The 18,693-nt window shown below is 41.5% G+C and overlaps 1 protein-coding gene across 1 annotated transcript; it reads right to left on the bottom strand.

Annotated features, from left to right (window-relative positions):
- Positions 1-1,375: 1,375 nt before the first annotated feature.
- Positions 1,376-18,108, bottom strand: PRPF38A (pre-mRNA processing factor 38A; the record flags this gene model as incomplete). Its single annotated transcript, XM_080693351.1, has 10 exons — positions 1,376-1,418; positions 2,153-2,201; positions 2,886-2,983; positions 3,092-3,118; positions 3,764-3,876; positions 8,820-8,930; positions 10,676-10,761; positions 13,420-13,541; positions 16,323-16,482; positions 17,979-18,108. The coding sequence occupies 10 exons, from the start codon at positions 18,106-18,108 to the stop codon at positions 1,376-1,378; spliced, it is 939 nt and encodes a 312-aa protein (XP_080549477.1).
- Between the last annotated feature and the right edge of the window lie 585 nt (positions 18,109-18,693).

Genomic DNA, 18,693 nt, shown 5'->3' with positions numbered 1-18,693 from the left:
CATTCTTACTACCCTTGCTATTAACTATTTTGGATAATGTTAATACTTGTAGGATAAAGGCTGAGCATCTGAACCTGGAATTGAAGGCTTATGGGGAAGAGTAAGTGGCACTCTACAAGAATGTGTTATATAAAGGCTGGTAAGTGATATTCTCTTAAACTGTGTGAAACTAGATTAAATGATCTAGATGAAGCCTGTTTCAATGTACTCTATTCTTGCAAAACTGCTGCTAACAAGTCATTTTTCATGTGTATTACTACTTTCTGTTGATCTTTGAATAACATAAGCAAAACTTTCAAGAGTCTCAGCAGTGTGTGTGTGTGTGTGTGTGTGTGTGTGTGTGTGTGTTCCTAAGGGTTGAGACCAGGGGCATTCTATCTCTGAGCAACCCCCCAGCCTGATTTTTTATTCTTTATTTTGAAACAGGGTCTCACTAAGTTGCAGAGGGTCTAAGTTTCTTTCTTTCTTTTTTTTTTTTTGGTGATACTGGGGTTCCTGGAAGCCCTTCTACCTCTGGGCTACACTCCCAGACCTATTTTTACATTTTTATTTGGAAACAGGGTCTCCTAAGCCAGCGCGTGCGGCTGGCTTCAAACACACGGGATCCTCCTGTCTCTGCCTCCCAAGCACGGGGATTACAAGCGTGCGCCACCACGCCGCTTGAGGGCCTAAGTTTCTGAGGCTGGCCGTGAACTCGGATCCTCCTGCCTCAGCCTCCCAAGTACTGAGATTACAAGCGTGCACCACCACACACAGCTTCTCAAAGCAGTTCTTTTTTTTTTTTTTTTTTTTTTTTGGTGGTACTGGGGTTCCTGGAAGCCCTTCTACCTGCGGGCTACACTCCCAGACCTACTTTTTATACTTTTTTTTATTTGGAAACAGGGTCTCCTAAGCCAGCGCGTGTGGCTGGCTTCGAACCTGTGCGATCCTCCTGTCTCTGCCTCCCAAGCGCAGGGATTACAAGCGTGCGCCACCACGCCCGGCTCTCAAAGCAGTTCTAATCATAGAGCAAACAAAAAAATAAACTACAGAGAAAATGGCAAACGGATGTGTAAAGTTTAATAACAAAAAAAGGTCACCAGTTGGCCACATCCTTTCTCTCATTTACCTCTCAACCCTCACAAGGTTGAAAAGTCATAAGTCAAAAACTGACCTTAGGAAACATTTTCATCCCTCAAAGGTGGTAACTACAATTGAAAAAGAGATACAAAACTAGCACCTCTTTCATTAAAGAAAAAAAAAAAGAAGTGGAAAAACTTGGTAAGAAAAAAATTAAAATATTCTTATAGCTGCCTGAAGAGATCTTAATTCTTCCAGATAGACAGATACCCTCTTATCCACATGAAGCCACTGGAGTGAAACCAAATTGAATCTACTACTCATTCCCTCTCCGGCTCTTCTTGTGGCTTTTCTTAGACCTGAAATAGCAATACATATAAATCGTTAGTGAGCAGGCAAAGACTTTTGAGAAAGACTATGGTCTCGTGAATGACACTGATAAAGACAGAACACATCATATTCATTACATATTTCTTCTTAATTATGTCTCAGAGCAATAGTCCAACCAGGCATTACTATCCAAAATTTACCATTAAGGAAACAACTTTGGAGGCTAAGAATACATACAGCTGTTTAATGAAAAGTGACTTGTCCAAGGTCACTTAATTGCTATATTTTATTTTATTGTGGGTCTGGGGATGAACCCAGAGGCATTTGACCTCCGAGCTACACCCCCTGCCCAATTTTTTATTCTTTATTTTGAAACAGGGTCTCACTAAGCTGCGGAGGGCCTCACTAAGTAGCTGAGGCTGTCCGCGAACCTCTGGTCTCAGCCTCCCAAATGCTGGGATTACAAGCGTGTGCCACCACGCCTGGCAACTGTTATATTTTAAAAGTTAGTACTTATAACCTAGGTCTCCTAGAACCATGGCTCATCCATGATTCAAAGCCAAAACTCTACAAGCTAAAAATAGTGCAAGAGATAAAATCCTAGTAATCCCGAGGGCAAAAGACCCATTTTTTCTTGTAATGAAAGAGAATGAATATCCATTATCCCCATCAAAACAAGAAATTTCAGATCCAGCTTAGTTTTAAGTGGGACTTTAATTTCTGAATGAAGATTTAAATTCTTAACATAGAGGTCTATCCATACCTATCAGGAGATTTTGAGTGGCTCCTATGTCTGTGACTACGGTGATGACCTAGAGAAGAAAAGGTCACTGAAATGAGTAAATCATATTCTAACACTCCTACTCCTTCTGTGTGTGTGTATATGTGTGTGTGTGTGGGGGGGGGGGGTCCTGGGGATTCAACTGAAGAACATTCACCTCTAAGCTACAGCCTCAGCATTTTTTATTGAAACAGGATCTTTCTAAGTTGCTGAAGTTATCCTTGAACGTGCAATCCTCCTGTCCCAGCCTCCTAAGTACTGGGATTACAGGCGTGAACCACCACATCTGTCTTTTCTACTCGTAAATCTGTCATTCTCACCTCCCCAAATTATTCTTGTTAGCTTAATATTTTTTGGCCTATACTGGGAATACTACTTGTTGGTAGCAGCTCTTTGAATTGGGGTGTGTGTGAAAGTAGTGACTGGAACCACTTCCTCTATTTTCAGTACGCTATGGCTAATTCCATAAACATCACATTGTGTTTTTGCCCCTCCTCTGGTAAGCCTTTTTCTATAATTTCAGATGAAAAAACTAAAGCCCACCATCATTATCAACAAAACTTGTAAGACTCAAAATGTGAACCCTAATTCAAATCTAGTGTAACTTTTCCTTTTCTGCTAAACAACAGTATGGTCAGGGACTCCTGTTTTGCAGAGTCTAACTGCTCCTCTTAGATTTCTTAGTTAGGCAGTGACAAAGGCCCAAATGCCATACCTGGGGACTTGGAGCGGGATCTGTGTCGCCGATCTCGGGACCTACTTCGGTGGCGTCTAGGGCTCTTACTCCGATGCCTTTCTCTGCGGGGGGAGGGGCTAAAGAAAAGACTGGTCAGCCCATCAGGTATATTTAGCAATACGCACACAACACCAACACCCACTCCCAAAGCATTCTTCATTCACAAGAAATGTCTCAAGGCCTACCTTCTTCTTTTGGGAGATCGACTCCGCCTACAAGGAATAAAAAGAAGGAAGAAGAGAGTCTAGATTAGTGCACTGGATGTTGCAGATTGCAAAAATAGCACCAATTCTTTTGGTGGGTTATGCTGGGAATTGAACCCAGTGGCAGAGATTCTTCCTGTTTACCCTTCTCTGTATCTACGTCCTTTGTTGTGTAACTATAGCAACTTCACACTCTTATGTCTCTGAGATTGGCCATGTAACTTGCTTTGGAAAATTGGATATTTGCAAATGTGGTACAAACAGACACTATAAAAACACTTGTGTTAATAGATTAGTTTGCTCTTAAGTTCTGTAACTGTCATGAGACATACCGAAATTAATCTGCTGGAGGATGAAAGGTTGCCCAAGCCATCCTTGCTAAGGCCAACCTCTATCAGCTGGTAAACAGCTGACCAGAAAACAGGTGAGCAAACAGCTTTTATTCCAAGCACTGCATGTGTAAGCCCAAATTAAATCTATGACTACACACTTCTGAACTAAAGAAGTGATTCTAGTTGTATGAGGTTTTGTGGGTGGGTTTGCAGTAATAACTAATACATTGTCCATAGCCTGGTATTCTTCCTTCCTGAAATCCAAATTTCTAGGTTATAGGCTCAGAATCTCCTGGGAAAAGGCCATGGACTGGGGCCTCACCTTCTGGGAGATCGACTTCTACTTCTCCTGTAGCGAAGTGTGGGAGAGCGACGAGGCTTGTCTAAGTCTCGGTAGCTTCTGCGGCGATGATCAGGTGACGGTACCCTTTCCAACTAAAAATGAGAGAGATGGGTTAGTGATAGGCATAGGCTTATTACAGACAGCCACTTAGGAACATTGATTATACTCCCTATCCTGTCCCAAAGTCCATTTCTTTCTTTTTTCCCCCAGAGACAAATACAGAGGTTTAATTAACATGGGATATACACGTTTAAGATAGAACATGGGCCAGCCTTGGAATCTTAATTAAAACCCTGTCTCAGAATAAAAAAAAAAAAAAAAAAAAAGGGAAAAGGGTTAAGGTTGTAGCTCAGTGATAAATTACACCTTGGTTTGAATCCCTAGTACAAACAAACAAACAAACAAACAAACAAACAAACAAACAAACATTCCCTAGCTCTGCCAACTGCTAAGGTCTAGTAACACCAACCAACATGGTAGCAATGACCATTTGTGTGCCCCAGACTGTGATATCTAAATACCATTTATCAGCCGGGCGTGGTGGCGTGAGCATGTAATCCCAGCATTCGGGAGGCTGAGATCTAAGGATCACGGTTTGTGGACAGCCTCAGCTACTTAGCGAGGCCCTTTGCAATTCAGTGAAACCCTGTTTCAAGTAAAAAGACTAAAAAACAGGGTTAGGGGTGTGGCTCAGAGGTACAATGCTCCTGGATTCCATCCCCAGTACCACACACAAAAAAAAGAGAAAAGAGATTATAGAACATAAAAGTATAAAAACATATTTGATAATTTAAACAACTGTCAAATGGATAGATGAAATAGCCAATTAGACACAGCAGGAAAAAGCAAGTGAACTATAAGGTATATCTGAAGAAATTACCCAGAATACAGGAGGAAAAACACAGGAAAAAAGTAAACAGAGACCAAGGGGATCAAATAAGAGCTTATAGACATCCAACAGAACCCTTTAAAGAGAGTGGAGGGACTTTAGACAAGGCAAAGCTCTTAAAATCCTAGTGCTGATAAAACACCTGGAAAGCAAAAGGAATACCAATGCCAAATGAATGAATAAGTAAAAGGAAACTTAAGTCTTGGTCATAACAGAATTGTAATATAAATTAAGAGATCTTAAAGCAAGGGGGAAACACTCTCAAAGAAACAGCAGAATGAAAGTGACTCCTCACGGTCAACAAAGGTTGTCAGAAGAATAAAAAAAAAATTTTTTTTTTGTGGTGCTGGGGGTGGAATCCAGAGGCTTCCTACCTCCTGGCTACACTCCCAGACCTATTTTCTATTTTATTTGGAAACAGGGTCTAAGTTGCTGAGAGCCTCACTAAGTAGCCGAGGCTGGCTTTGAACCTATGCAATCCTCCTGTCTCAGCCTCCCAAGTGCTGGGATTACAAGCGTGTGCCACCACGCCCAGCTCAAACAATATTTTTAAGGTGACGTGAAGCCAGGCGTGGTGGCGCACACCTGTAATCCCAGCACTTGGGAGGCTGAGACGTCGACTGCAGGTTTAATGTCAGCCTCAGCAACTTAGCAAGATGCTATTTCCATATACAAATTAAAATGGGGTTAGGGGTGTGGCTCAGAGTAGAAGGAATCCAATCACCAGCACCACAAAAAATAAAGTGTAATAAGGTGTGGTGGCTCGTGCTTGTAATCCTCGTACTTGGAAGTCTGAGACAGGAGGATCGTAGATTTGTGGCCAGTCTCAGCTACTTGGCCCTCCACAACTTAGTAAGATCCTGTTTCCAAATAAAGAATAAGAAATAGAGCTGGGGGTATAGCTTGAAGGTAGGATGCCCCTGTGTTCAATCCCCAGTACCTTAAAAAAAAAAAAGTGATGTGAAAAAATAATCTAGAATTGTTTACTCACAAAAAGTTAAGAATGAGAGTAAAATAAAGACTATTGATAAACAAAATTTACCAGAAAGATAGCCATACTAAGGATAAGTCTAAAGAATTCCAGAAGGAAGAGGATAATAGAAATATGTTCAGATGGGAAAGGGATGAAACAGTAAACACAGAGACATTGACAAACATGGTGTATAGAAATAATGTTTACATTTAAAGTTAAAAGGATTCAATCTTAGATAAGAAAAATGTGTAAATTGGGAATGATACTGATTATTGTAAACTTGAATTAATTTTATGGTCACTGCAGTTTTTTTGAAAGGGACAATTTAAGATTTTAATCTTAGACTTTAAGTATTCATGTAAAATTTCTACAGCAATCACAAAATAGGATATAAATTCCAAGATGGCAAAAAAAAAAAAAATAGAATAGTTAAAAACCAAACCAGTACAGCCGGGCGTGGTGGCGCACGCTTGTAATCCCTGCGCTTAGGAGGCTGAGACAGGAGGATTGCATGGGTTCGAAGCCAGCCTCAGCTACTTAGCGAGGCTCTCAGCAACTTAGTGAGACCCTGTTTCCAAATAAAATAGAAAATAGGTCTGGGAGTATAGCCCGGAGGTAGAAAGCCTCTGGGTTCCACCCCCAGTACCACCAAAAAAAAAAAGAAAAAAAAAAAGAAAAAAGAAAAAAAAAAACCTGTATAAAGAATAGAAGAAGCAGGATAAATAGGTATGAAAAAGTACATGCATCAGCTGGGCGTGGTGGTGCACACTTGTAATCCCAGCGCTTGGGAGGCTGAGAAAGGAGGATGGCACAGATTCAAAGCCAGCTTCAGCAACTTAGTGGGACCCTGTTTTCAAATAAAGTATAAAATAGGTCTGGGAGTAAAGCCCGGAAGTAGAAAAGCCCAAGTTCTACCCCCAGTACCAGGGGAAAAAAATACATGTATTACAAATATTATAAAAACAAATTTTCTAGTAAGTGTTCAACAGTAAGAAACAGATTTTCTGAATGCATGAAGATGTACATAAAAGTGGCTACGTTCCTAAGATGTTACTTAAAACCTCAAGTGACATATCACTTAAATCTTTGTAAGTTTTTTCAGAGACTAAAGAGGAACTAATTTCCAATTAATTTCATGAGGGGAATGTAATTTTGACAAAACAGTAGAAAGACATCATGAGAAAGGAAAATTAGAGGCCAATGTTGTTCAAACATAACGCCTAAATAAAATACTAGTGAACCTAATCCAGCAATGTATAAAAGATAATAAATAATCCATGACCAAGTGGGTTTATATGAAAAATTGAAAGGTGAATAAATTAACATTAACAGCCGGGTGTGGTGGCGCACGCTTGTAATCCCAGCACTTGGGAGGCTGAGATAGGAGGATCACACAAGTTCAAAGCCAGCCTCAGCTACTTAGTGAGGCTCTCAGCAACTCAGTGAGACCGTTTCCAAATAAAGTATAAAAGAAGTCTGGGAGTATAGCCCAGAGGTAGAAAAGCCCCTGGGTTTCACCCCTAGTACCACCAAAAAAAAAAAAAAAATATATATATATATATATATGATTAGTATATATATGATTAGTCTTGGAGGTAGAATGCCACTGGGTTCAATCCCCAGTATGGTTAAAAAAAAAAAAAAAAGGCTGCCTAACAGTCGGTTGAGTTGATATTAACAGTTTCTGATAGTTGGTCAGCATGTTTTCTTTTCTTTTTTTCATGGTACTGGGGGTAGCACCTAGGGGCTTTCTACCTCCAGGCTATACTCTTAGACCTATATATTTTTTTCATATTTTTTTGGAAACAGGGTCTCACTAAGCTGCTGAGAGCCTCATTCAGAAGCTGAGGCTGGCTTCGAGCCTGTGTGATCCTCCTCTCTCAGCCTCCCATGTGTGGGGATTACAAGTGTGCGCAACCATGCCCGGCTTTGTCAGCATGTTTTCAAGTTTTCAGCATTATAACTAGTATTGAAAGAACACAAATAAGACAGTAGGCATTTCCCCTTTAAACTATTATTCCTTAGAAAAGGCTCAACTAAAAATGTGTTTTTTCCCCAAGTTTTAATTTTAACAGCTACCATTTAATAAGTAATTCTGATGTGCCAACAATATGCTAAGAGCTTTATGTATGTGTCAATTCATTTAATACTTTATAACAGACTTGAAAGAAATCGATTGTTACTCCCATTTTACAGAAGAGAAAATTAAAGTAATTTGCATATTATACCACTAGAATGGGGAGATGTAACTCAGTCCTACAGTGTGTCCTTAGGATGTATGAGACCTTGGGTTTTTCTTTTTTGCAGTACTGAGGATGGAACCCAGGGGCATTTTTCCTCTGACCTACCTCCCAGCCCCAGCCCTATTTTTTTTTTTTTTTTGGTGGTACTGGGGATTGAACCCAGAGGCTTTCTACCTCTGGGCTATACTCCCAGACCTATTTTCTATTTTATTTGGAAACAGGGTCTCACTAAGTTGCCGAGAGCCTCACTAAGTAGCTGAGGCTGGTGTTGAACCTGTAAGATCCTTCTGTCTCAGCCTCCCAAACAGGGGGACTATAAGCGTGGGCCACCACGCCCGGCTTTTTTTATTTTGAAACCGGTCTCACTGACTTGCAAATGGCCTCACTAAGTAGCTGAGGCTATCCACAAACTGTGACCTTTCTTTCTCAGTCTCCCACATGCTGGGATTACAAGGGTGTGCCACCACGCCCACCCAGTGAGACCTTGGGTTTAGTCCCCCACACCAGGAAAAGAAGGAAAAAAAATTAAGATTATGCCACTTCTAAATGGTGGAGCTAAAATATAAAACATGACCGGGCATGGTGGCGCACCCTTGTAATCCCAGCATTCAGGAGGCTGAGACCTGGAGGATCGCGGTTCACAGACAGCCTCAGCTACTTAGTGAGGCCCTCTGCAACTCAGTGAGACCCGGTTTCAAAATAAAGAACACAAAATAGGGCATGGGGTGTAGCTCAGAGGTCGAATGCCCCTGGGTTCCATACCCAGACCCGCAAAAAAACCCAAAACAAACAAATAAACAAAAAATACGAATCATGGGCTCATACTTTTAATAAGAAAATGTTGCTTTTCTGTTAAAGAAAGTCCGAAAATAAAAGCACAAAAAGTCTAATCTCATCTTTCTTCAACCCTTAAACTCTCAAGGACCTCACCTTTTCATCTTCTTCCTCCTCCTCTTCACTGGATTCCACATCATCCATGTCCTCTTCTAGAGCACTGACCCGAGGCTCCAGTTGCTCCGCCTCCTCTAGCACATAGCGCTTCTACAGAGAACACAAAAGATAGGAGTCACTGCCATTTCCTCCATATCCTGAGGCCCCAACACTGGGCTTCTAGGACAGACAAAAGCCAGAGCAACAATTTTGGTGACCATTTCAGACAGTTCAGATTTTCCCAAGGAATTTAATATACCTGGAATTTATATGCCCTTTTAAAATTCCCCTACATCATAGGAGAAACTCTAGACAAAGAAGGAGAAACTATAGATGGGTAAATAAGGCGACATGAGGGGATGGGAGGTGGGAGGGGGGGGAAATTGGGGCTAGGGCTAAATGAGTGACGTGTGCACGCATGCTTCTACCATCTTGTACCCATTAAGATACAGGACTACAGCCGGGCGTGGTGGCGCACGCTTGTAATCGCAGCATCTGGGAGGCTGAGACTGGAGGATTGTCGTTTGCGGAGGGCCTTAGCCATTTAGTGAGGCCCTCTGCAACTTAGTGAGACCTGTTTTAAAATAGAGAAAAAATAGGGCAGGGGGTGTAGCTTGGAGGTTGAAGGCCCCTGAATTCCATCCCCAGACCTGCAAAATAAGATATACGACTACAATGCACCAATAAAAAAAAAAAAAAAAAAAAAAATATATATATATATATATATATAGAGAGAGAGAGAGAGAAAGAGAAATAAATTCCCCTACAAACATAAATACAAAGAGTACAAATCCATTTTCTGTCATTCTAGCTCCAGTGATCTTATATTCTTTTTTTTTTTTTTTGGCGGTACTGGGGAATGAACCCAGACACATTCTACCTACAAGCCACACACCCCTGCCCTATTTTTTATTCTTTTCTTGTGTGTTTGTGGTGCTGGGGATAGAACTTAGGAGCACTGTACCTCTGAGCTACACCCCTAGCTCTATTCTCTCAGACTTTTTATTTTTGAAACAGGGTCTCACTGAGTTGCGAAGGGCCTCACTAAGTAGCTGAAGCTATCTGCGAGCAACAATCCTCTTGTCTCAGCCTCCCGAATGCTGGGGTTACAACTGTGTGCCACTAGGCCTGGCTTCTGTGATCTTATATACTAAAGTCACTAGAATTTCATATCAATCAATAAATGCATAGGCAAACATGTGAGCTTCATAAATACACAAAATCCAAGGCAAATAAGTTCATGGCTGAGACATGTTGGTAGTTTCAACAGAGGCTCGCTCTAGAGTAACACTGAATCTTCATTAGATATAGGATTCAGAGAGCTGTTGAGATTCATGCATTTTGAACTGGCCATAAACATTTTATCTCCTGGTTCCATTTTCATTTGGAACACAGCTTACTGTTTATTTCAGTGACTAAGAACACGAAAGGCAAGGTAAGTTCAAAAGTGCCAAATGGACTGACTCATTAGATCTCTCAACCATTTTCTTATTTCAAGGGTGTAAAGCATATTAGATGGCCTAGATAGGTAACTGTAGAATAGTATCATTCATATGCTACTTAGCTTTCACTCACCTTTTATCAAAATTCTATGAAGGTTGGAAGAAATAAAATCACCCCAGGATCACTACAGTCTGAGATCTAGAACTCTATCAATTTTCCTGTGTTAACTATTCACTTTTAAAGCGCTGATCTTCAAATACTTTACCTGCTTTCCTCGCTCCCTATTCTCTTGCCTTTTTCACAGATATGAAGATGATATGAAGATGACTTATTAAGAGGACCCATATGCTAGGGCTTCAGCCCTCTCGGGCTTCAGTGCTGAGTCACTCCAATAATAGACTTTTGTCTCTTACCTGTAGCCGGGGCAGAATGATATCACAGACTCTCTCACTGTGCAGTAGTTCATCAATGAATTCATCTACATGCATCAATTCAAACTCTGAAAGAAAAACACATTAGCTCAAGCAAACTAGGGAGAAGAGAGTTAAATATGGTTTAAATATGAAGTGTCTATTGGCGTGTGGTGGTGCATGCCTGTAATCCCTGTACTTGGAAGGCTGAGAGAGGATGATTACAGAATTAAGGACAGCTTTAGCAACCTAGTGAGATAGTTTGAAAAGAGAAAATAAAAAGAGCTAGGGCTGCAGCTTGAAGGCAGAACACCTTTAGTATCAATCCCCAATAAAACACACACACACACTCTCTCTCTCTCTCTCTCTCTCTCTGAAGTACCCCAAAGACTCATGTTTTTTTGTTGTTTTTTTGTTGGTACTGGGGTTCCTGGAAACCCTTCTACCTCTGGGCTACACTCCCAGACCTATTTTATATTTTTTATTTGGAAACAGGATCTCTTAAGCCAGCGCGGCTGGCTTCGAACCTACGCGATGATCCTCCTGTCTCTGCCTCCCAAGCGCTAGGATTACAAGCGTGCGCCACCACGCCCGGCAAGACTCATGTTTTAAAGGCTTGGTCCTCAGAGCAGCAATAGAGAGGTGAAGCATTTAGGCAGTGGCTGGGTCAAAAGGTTCTGACCATGTTGCCTGATGAGTGGACCATTGGGAGGTAAAGCCTGGTTGGGGGTAAAGCTCTGGAAGGGTAGTTCTTGTCTCCAGTCCCTTTCTCTCTGTTTCCTGGCTGCCAGGAAATAAGCAGCTTTCTTCTTCTTCTTTTTTATTTTTTGTGGTACTGGGGGTGGAACCCAGGGGCTTTTCTATCTCCAGGCTATACTCCCAGACCTATTTTATATTTTATTTGGAAACAGGGTCTCACTAGGTTGCTGAGAGCCTAAGTAGCTGAGGCTGGCTTCGAACCTGTGCGATCCTCCTGTCCCAGCCTCCTGTGCGCTGGGATTACAAGCATGTGCTACCATGCCCGGCCAGCAGCTTTCTTCTACACCCTTCCACCTTGAAACTCTGCCTCACCTCAGGCCCAAACTAATGGAAACAGCTGACCATGGATTGAAATCTCTAAAGCCATGAGCCAAAATAAATCTATTCTCAGCCTTTCATTCTTTTTGGTAATGGGGATTGATCCCAGAGGCATTCTACCTCTAAGATATACTGCAGCACTTACCTGTGATCCTCCTATCAGTCTCCTAAGTACTGGAATTACAGGTATGTGCCACTATGCCCAGTTAGTATATATTTGTTCAATTAATAAAAGTTTAAAGCATAATACAGGTTAAACATCCCTAATTCAAAAATCCAAGATATGAAACTTTTTGAAAGTGAACATAACATTCAAAATGTTTCAGATTTTGGAACATACTAGATTTCTGAATTAGTTATGTTCAACCAGAGCTGGGTGTGGTGGCACACGCTTGTAATCCCAGCATTCGGGAGGCTGAGACCAGAGGATTGCGGTTTGTGGACAGCCTCAGCTAGTTAGTGAGGCCTTTTGCAACTCAGTGAGACCCTGTTTCAAAATAAAGAAAAAAAATAGGGCTGGAGATGGAGCTTGGAGGTAGAATGCCCCTGGGTTCCATCCCCAGTACTACACACACACACACACACACACACACACACACACACACACAAAGAAAAAAAAAAAAAAAGAATAAAAAATAGGGCAGGGGGTGTAACTTGGAGGTCAAATGCCTCTGGGTTCCATCTCCAGACCCGCAAAAAAAAAAAAAAAAGTAAAATTTATGTAAATATTCCAAAATCTAAAAAACTCTGAAACATTCTGGTCCCAACTATTCTGGAAAAAGAATACTCAACCTGTACCAAATTATAAATTTCTACTATTTAGTGATGCATGTAGAGGGAAAAGCCAATTATTCCTTTTTGTTATAACACAAAGTAAAAAAAAGGTTTTGCTTATACTACCCTGAATTCTTTGTCAGCTTAAAAATGATCTCTTTGTAACAGTGTGGAGCTGTCCCCTAGAATATGCTTGTTAATTTTTCAGTGGAATTCCTACATAAGTACGAGTACACTTACTCTATATTTTGCAATGTGGAGTACAGTTCTAGAGATAAGACCAACAAAAGTAACTGAAAAACTGTCAAGCCGGGCGTGGTGGCGCACGCTTATAATCTCAGCATTTGGGAGGCTGACATCGGAGGATTGTGGTTTGCATACAGCCTCAGCTACTTAGTGAGGCCCTCCATAACTTAGTGAGACCCTGTTTCAAAATAAGAATAAAAACCATGGCAGGGGTGTAGCTCAGAGGTCAAATGCCCTGGGTTTCATCCCCAGACCCGCAAAAAAAAAAAAAAAAAAAGACAACAACAACAACAAAAAACCCCATAACAACAACAACAACAAACTGTCTTTGGGCAGGTTAGTAAAGTGTTTTATAGAAAAGCCATTCTGTAGCTGGATCTTGTGAGATAGAGCCGTATGGAGAGCTCATGAAGCAAGGCAGGAATTAACATGAGATGCAGATGGAAAGGGAAGCAGACGGGCAGAATGGGTAAGGCTAACTAGAAGATAATAGTAAAAATGAACACTCCAGGAGAGATGGAAGACTTGGCTGAAAACAAACGATGCAGATGAAGAGAAGAACTCGGTGTATGTGATAATCTGAGAGCAGAGGTCCTGGTGAAACAAAAACTGGTTTAGGAATAACAGTCCAGACTTGGCATCATACTCACCCCCATTTCGGTTCTGGCTCTTAATTTTCCGATAGTCGTTGTATAAAGGCTCCAAGTACTTATAGCAATCAATTGCAGTGCCTGTCAGCCTCATGTAAAGTGCTCCCAACATGCGGACATACCTGACAGAGGAAACGGTGAAACAACAGGTCATCCTAAAACGTTCCTGAGTTTTAGAACTAGCTCTTCTTATGACAGGAGTGTATACACAGGTTCTTTCTTTTTGGCATACAAAAAAGCTGTAGTTTTGGAGCCAGTATAAAGCAGAAGATGGATAAACTATGGGGACCAAGTTGAAGTTTCCCTTTCTTTGGGTGTGGAAACTTGGTACATGTTGCTCAACTTTTGGAGTATCATCTATAAAACTTGGATAAAACTTACTTAATTCACAGGATTATTCTAATAACCAAATGAGATACTGAATTTAACAGGAGGTTATTATTTAACAGTAAGATATATTTAATAACAATACCCGAGTAAGTACACAAAGTGACAAATGAGAGTTCTGGATAAAAGTCAAGGTCATCTGAGTTAAATTCTGATTTCATGATTCACTGTGACAATGAGCAAGTTACTTGTTTTCTCAATCCTTGAAAAATGGAGATGATACTACCTAATTTATTGGCTTGGTGAATTAACTAAGAAGTGCAAGAAATGCAGAGAACAGCATATAATTTACAGTAAGTGCCTAACTTTAGGATCCCTTCCTTTCCTCTATAGTCTGTATGTAACTTTTTTTTTTTTTTTTTTTTGGTGGTACTGGGGTTCCTGGAAGCCCTTCTACCTCCAGGCTACACTCTCAAACCTTTTATACTTTTATTTGGAAACAGGGTCTCTTAAACCAGCGAACCTGCTCAATCCTCCTGTCTCTACCTTCCAAGCACAGGGATTTCAAGCTTGCATGACCTGGTGGCCCTGCTGCAAGTAACTTTTTGCTTAAGTCTTCACTTGGACAGTAAGAGGCAACTGTTTCTTTATATGAGAAGCAAAATAGTATGGCAAATAATATGGACTCTGAAGCTATCTTTACCACTTACTAGCTGTTTGACCCTGAGCAAATCACTTAAATCTCTTTAAGCCTCAGTTTCATACTCTGTAAAGTAGGGGTAATAATTTTATACTTTTGTTTTGAAAGTAAAATGAGTTACTATATGTGAAGCCCTTTGAACACAGCATTGTACATGGTAGGCTATAATTGTATATGTCTCTAAACTTCTGTGAGCTCCTTGAGAATGAATAATAGTAAGACATTTTTTAGGTGTTTACCATGCAATAGGATTTGTGTTGATTTGTGTGCATTATCTTCTTTAATTCTCCTATAAATCCTATGAGGAGATAATAATATCCCCATTTACAGAGAAAGTTTAAAAATTAAAGGAATGTCTCCAAGGTTAATGAGTAACAATGTCTGCACAGGAATCTAGATCTACCTCTTTAATTACCATCCTATGTTGTTTTCTCTATTCCTGAACATTCAGTGTCTTCCAACAATATATTAGGCACTCACTTCCATGTAATATATATTCATTTAACTTGTGAACTCCTTTTTTTTTTAAAAAAATTTGTGGTACAGGGGACTGAACTCAGGGGCATTTTCCTCTGAGTTAAAGACCGATCCCTTTTTAGTTTTCAAAACAAAGTCATGCGGAGAGTCTCACTATGTTGCTAAGGTTGTCCTTCAACCTACAAATCTCCTGTCTCAGCCTCCCAAGTACTGGGATTATAGACATGCATTATCATACCCACACTATCATACCCGGTTCTTGAAATCCTTTTTTAAAAGAAAAATTACCAATATTGAGAATATAAAGTAGAAGATTAAAACAACTAGAATAGACAAAATATAAGCTCAAGGTCTGAAGGGCTAAAATCTGGAATGGAACTCTCTGGAAATGAGATCCATCATGTTTACCCATCTTTGTGTGTGTGTGTGTGTGTGTGTGTGTGTGTGTGTGTGATGCTGGGGATTGAAATGGGTGGGGGGTTTCTACCTCTGATCTATACCCCTAGCCCTATTTTATTTTTTATCTTGAAATAGGGTCTTGCTAAGTTACTGTGCTGGATTTGAACCTGTGATCCTCCTGTCTCAACCTCCCAAGTATTGTGATTACAAGTATGAGCCACCACATTCAGCTATGCTTACCCAGTTTTTAAAAATTAATTAATTTATTTATTTATTGTGGTACTGGGGATGGAACCCAGGGGCATTCTACCTCTGAGCTACATCCCCCAGCCCTATTTTTTTATTTTTTATTTTGAAACAGAGTCTCACTGAGTTACAAAGGACCACACTAACTAGCTGAAGTTGTCCACGAACCACAATCCTCCTGTCTCAGACTCTGAAATGCTCGGATTACAAGTCTGCACCACCACACCCAGCTCTGCTTACCCGTCTTATTTACTTATTTATTTATTGGTGGTACTGGGGGTGAAACCCAGGGGCCTTCTCCAGGCTACACTCTCAGATCTATGTTATATTTTTATTTGGAAACAGGGTCTCTTAAGTCAGCAAGGCTGGCTTCGAACCTGCACGATCCTCCTCTCCCCACCTCCCAAGCGCGGGGATTACAAGTGTGTGGCACCACGCCCGGTGCTGCTTACCCATTTTAATCAAAGCTCAACTCTGAACAACACAAACTGAAGCTTTTATTTATTTTTGTTTGCTTTACTGGGGATGGAACCCAGGGACATTCTACCTCTGAGCTACACCCCCAGCCCTATTTTTTATTTGAAAACAGGTTGTCACTGAGTTGCAAAGGGCCTCACTAAGTAGCTGAGGCTGGTGGCCACAAACTGTTGATCCTCCTGTCTCAGCCTCCCAAGCGCTGGGATTACAAGCATGTGCCACTACATCCAGTTTACAAACTGAAGCTTTTATATTAGCTAGTTAATAATGCACTCACTTGAAATCTTCATTTTTTATAAACTCTACAATGATATCCTTCTCAGGTTGAATCTGAAGCATCTTCAAGGTTAAACACAGAAAGGGAGTTGGCTTTATGTTTCCACCATAGACGCCACCCACAAACCTTAACTCCATGGCTTTATCCACTACAAGTTCAGCTAAAAGAAAGGAAAAAACAAACAAAAACAGAGTAACTTCTCAGACATATTAGGCCTAAGTTTTTCTTGGTTGGAGGTGGAACTGGTTCAAGGTTTGGAATGCCTAAAAATTTTTTTTAATGGTACTGGAGATTAAACTTGGGTCATTCTACTTCCAAGTTATACCCCAAGCCTTTAAAATTTTTGATTTTAAAGCAGGGTCTTGCTAGTTTGTTGAGGCTGGTCTCTAACCTTCCATCCTCCTGTCTCAGCCTCCCAGGTACTGAGATTACAGGTGTGCATTACCTTCCTTGGCTGGAACTCCTAAATAGTCACCAAGAGCTTAATATTAGGAGAACAAATATGTATTAATAAAAGTAATAACAATAATGGTAATGACAGCAGCTAATAAAAACTCAAAGACTACCATATACCAGGTTCCCTACTAAGTATTTAGTATTATCTCATTTAAATTTTTCCTTCTTTTTCTTTTTAACCATACTGGAGATTGAACCTAGGTCCTCTGGCATGCTAGCAAGTGCTCTAACACTGAGACTTAGTAGGTGTGTGTGTGTGTGTGTGTGTGTGTGTGTGTGTGTTACTAAGGGTGGAACTGAGGGGCTTTTCTACCTCCAGGCTATACTCCCAGACCTATTTTATACTTTATTTGGAAACAGGGTCTCACTAAGCTGTTGACAGCCTCACTAAGTAGCCAAGGCTGACTTTGAATCTGTGTGATCCTCTGTCTCAGCCTCCCATGAGCTGGGATTACAAGGATGCCCCACCATGCCCAGCTAACACTGAGACTTATATCTATACCCTTTAAAATTTTGATACAAGGTCTGACTAAGTTGCCCAGGCTGGACTCGAACTTGCAATACTCCTGCCTCAGCCTCTTGAGAATATAGACGTATGTCACTACGCCTGGCTCATTTAATCTTTACAACAGTCCATGAATAAAGTTCTAGCACTGTCCCTATTTCCATGTAAGGAAAATACGAGCTAAGAAAGCTTAAGTGACCTACTTGCTCGAGGTCCACAGCAACAGTGTCACAGGGCATGTATTTAATGCCAGAATTCGAAAAGGGTCAGAAGACTACCCAGAAAGCTTCCCTTAAAAACTTGTGTGAAGACCCGAACCTGGAAATACTAGAACTGACCCATATTGAGGGCAGTAAGAGTAGGGTTTTGGGCATGGTGACATTTAAGGCCTTTGAGAAGTTGTATCCGGGTCTCTGTGCTTAACACTATTTGGAATCCAAGAGGCTATCATTAAACCTGGAGTGACACAAAGAACTGAAATAAGCTAGGGCCCTATCAGATTCACTTGTGTTCTCAATGCTCAATACAAATCCTAGGCATATGGTAGGCATTCAAATTTTTCTGAATGACTGACAAATTCCCTCCAGGAAGGACTTCAGTCAGTCAAGGGTTGGTCCTTTCGGCACCGAGTTAGGAGAAACAGGCCACAAGGGGCCTAGAAGGGGCCTAGAAGGGGCCTGCGCGCTCTCACTCACCCGTAAGTCCAAAGCACTCTTCTTTCCAGTATTTGGACTCATAGATTCGTGTCCGAATGATCTTCTCCACCAGATATTGAGGGTTGGTGCCATGGATACTGTGCGCATCCTTCACCGTACGGTTCGCCATTTTAAGTCGCCTTCAATTCTACTTCCGTCGGGTCCTTTAATGCGTCACATCCAGGTTTAAAAAAAATCGAGAGCGATGAAGAAAGGTGGAGGAAATCTCTCTAAACTGCTTAGGCGTCCACTTGGGAACCGGAAACTGCGGCGTGGCAAACTTCCGCTAACTGCGCGCCCATCAAATCAATGATGGCCGCTGCACGTCGGCGGATATACGTCACGCGCTCGGTTGGTGGGCGGGGCGGCCGGAGGAGGCGCTGCGTGGGGACGTCCTAGGGGCGGGGCCACGCCGTTTGGCGCGAAATTCTCTTTTCTCCATTTGTAGCCTTAGCGAGGCGCCAGGTTTGGCTCCAGTGAGCGCTCCGAGGCTGGTAAGGAGGAGCCCTGCTGGGGCAGGTTAGAGCTCCGGAGCTCCCGAAGCGGAGGCGGTGTGCAGCGAGGGCTTGCAGCTCGCTCGAGGACACTTCGAAGTGCCCCATAGTTCCCGGGTGAGTGGCGGTCCGCGCCCCGAGGCGTAAGGGGACCTGAGCCTTGAACTGAGTAAGTTGACCTCTGCACACTCACTCATTGCTTCATTCAGCAGGCATGCACC

Source organism: Muscardinus avellanarius (assembly GCF_963383645.1).
Source record: "Muscardinus avellanarius genome assembly, chromosome: 3".
Lineage (NCBI taxonomy): Eukaryota > Metazoa > Chordata > Mammalia > Rodentia > Gliridae > Muscardinus > Muscardinus avellanarius.
Note: the sequence above shows the minus strand (reverse complement) of the source record. Positions and strands in the feature narration are given on the sequence as shown.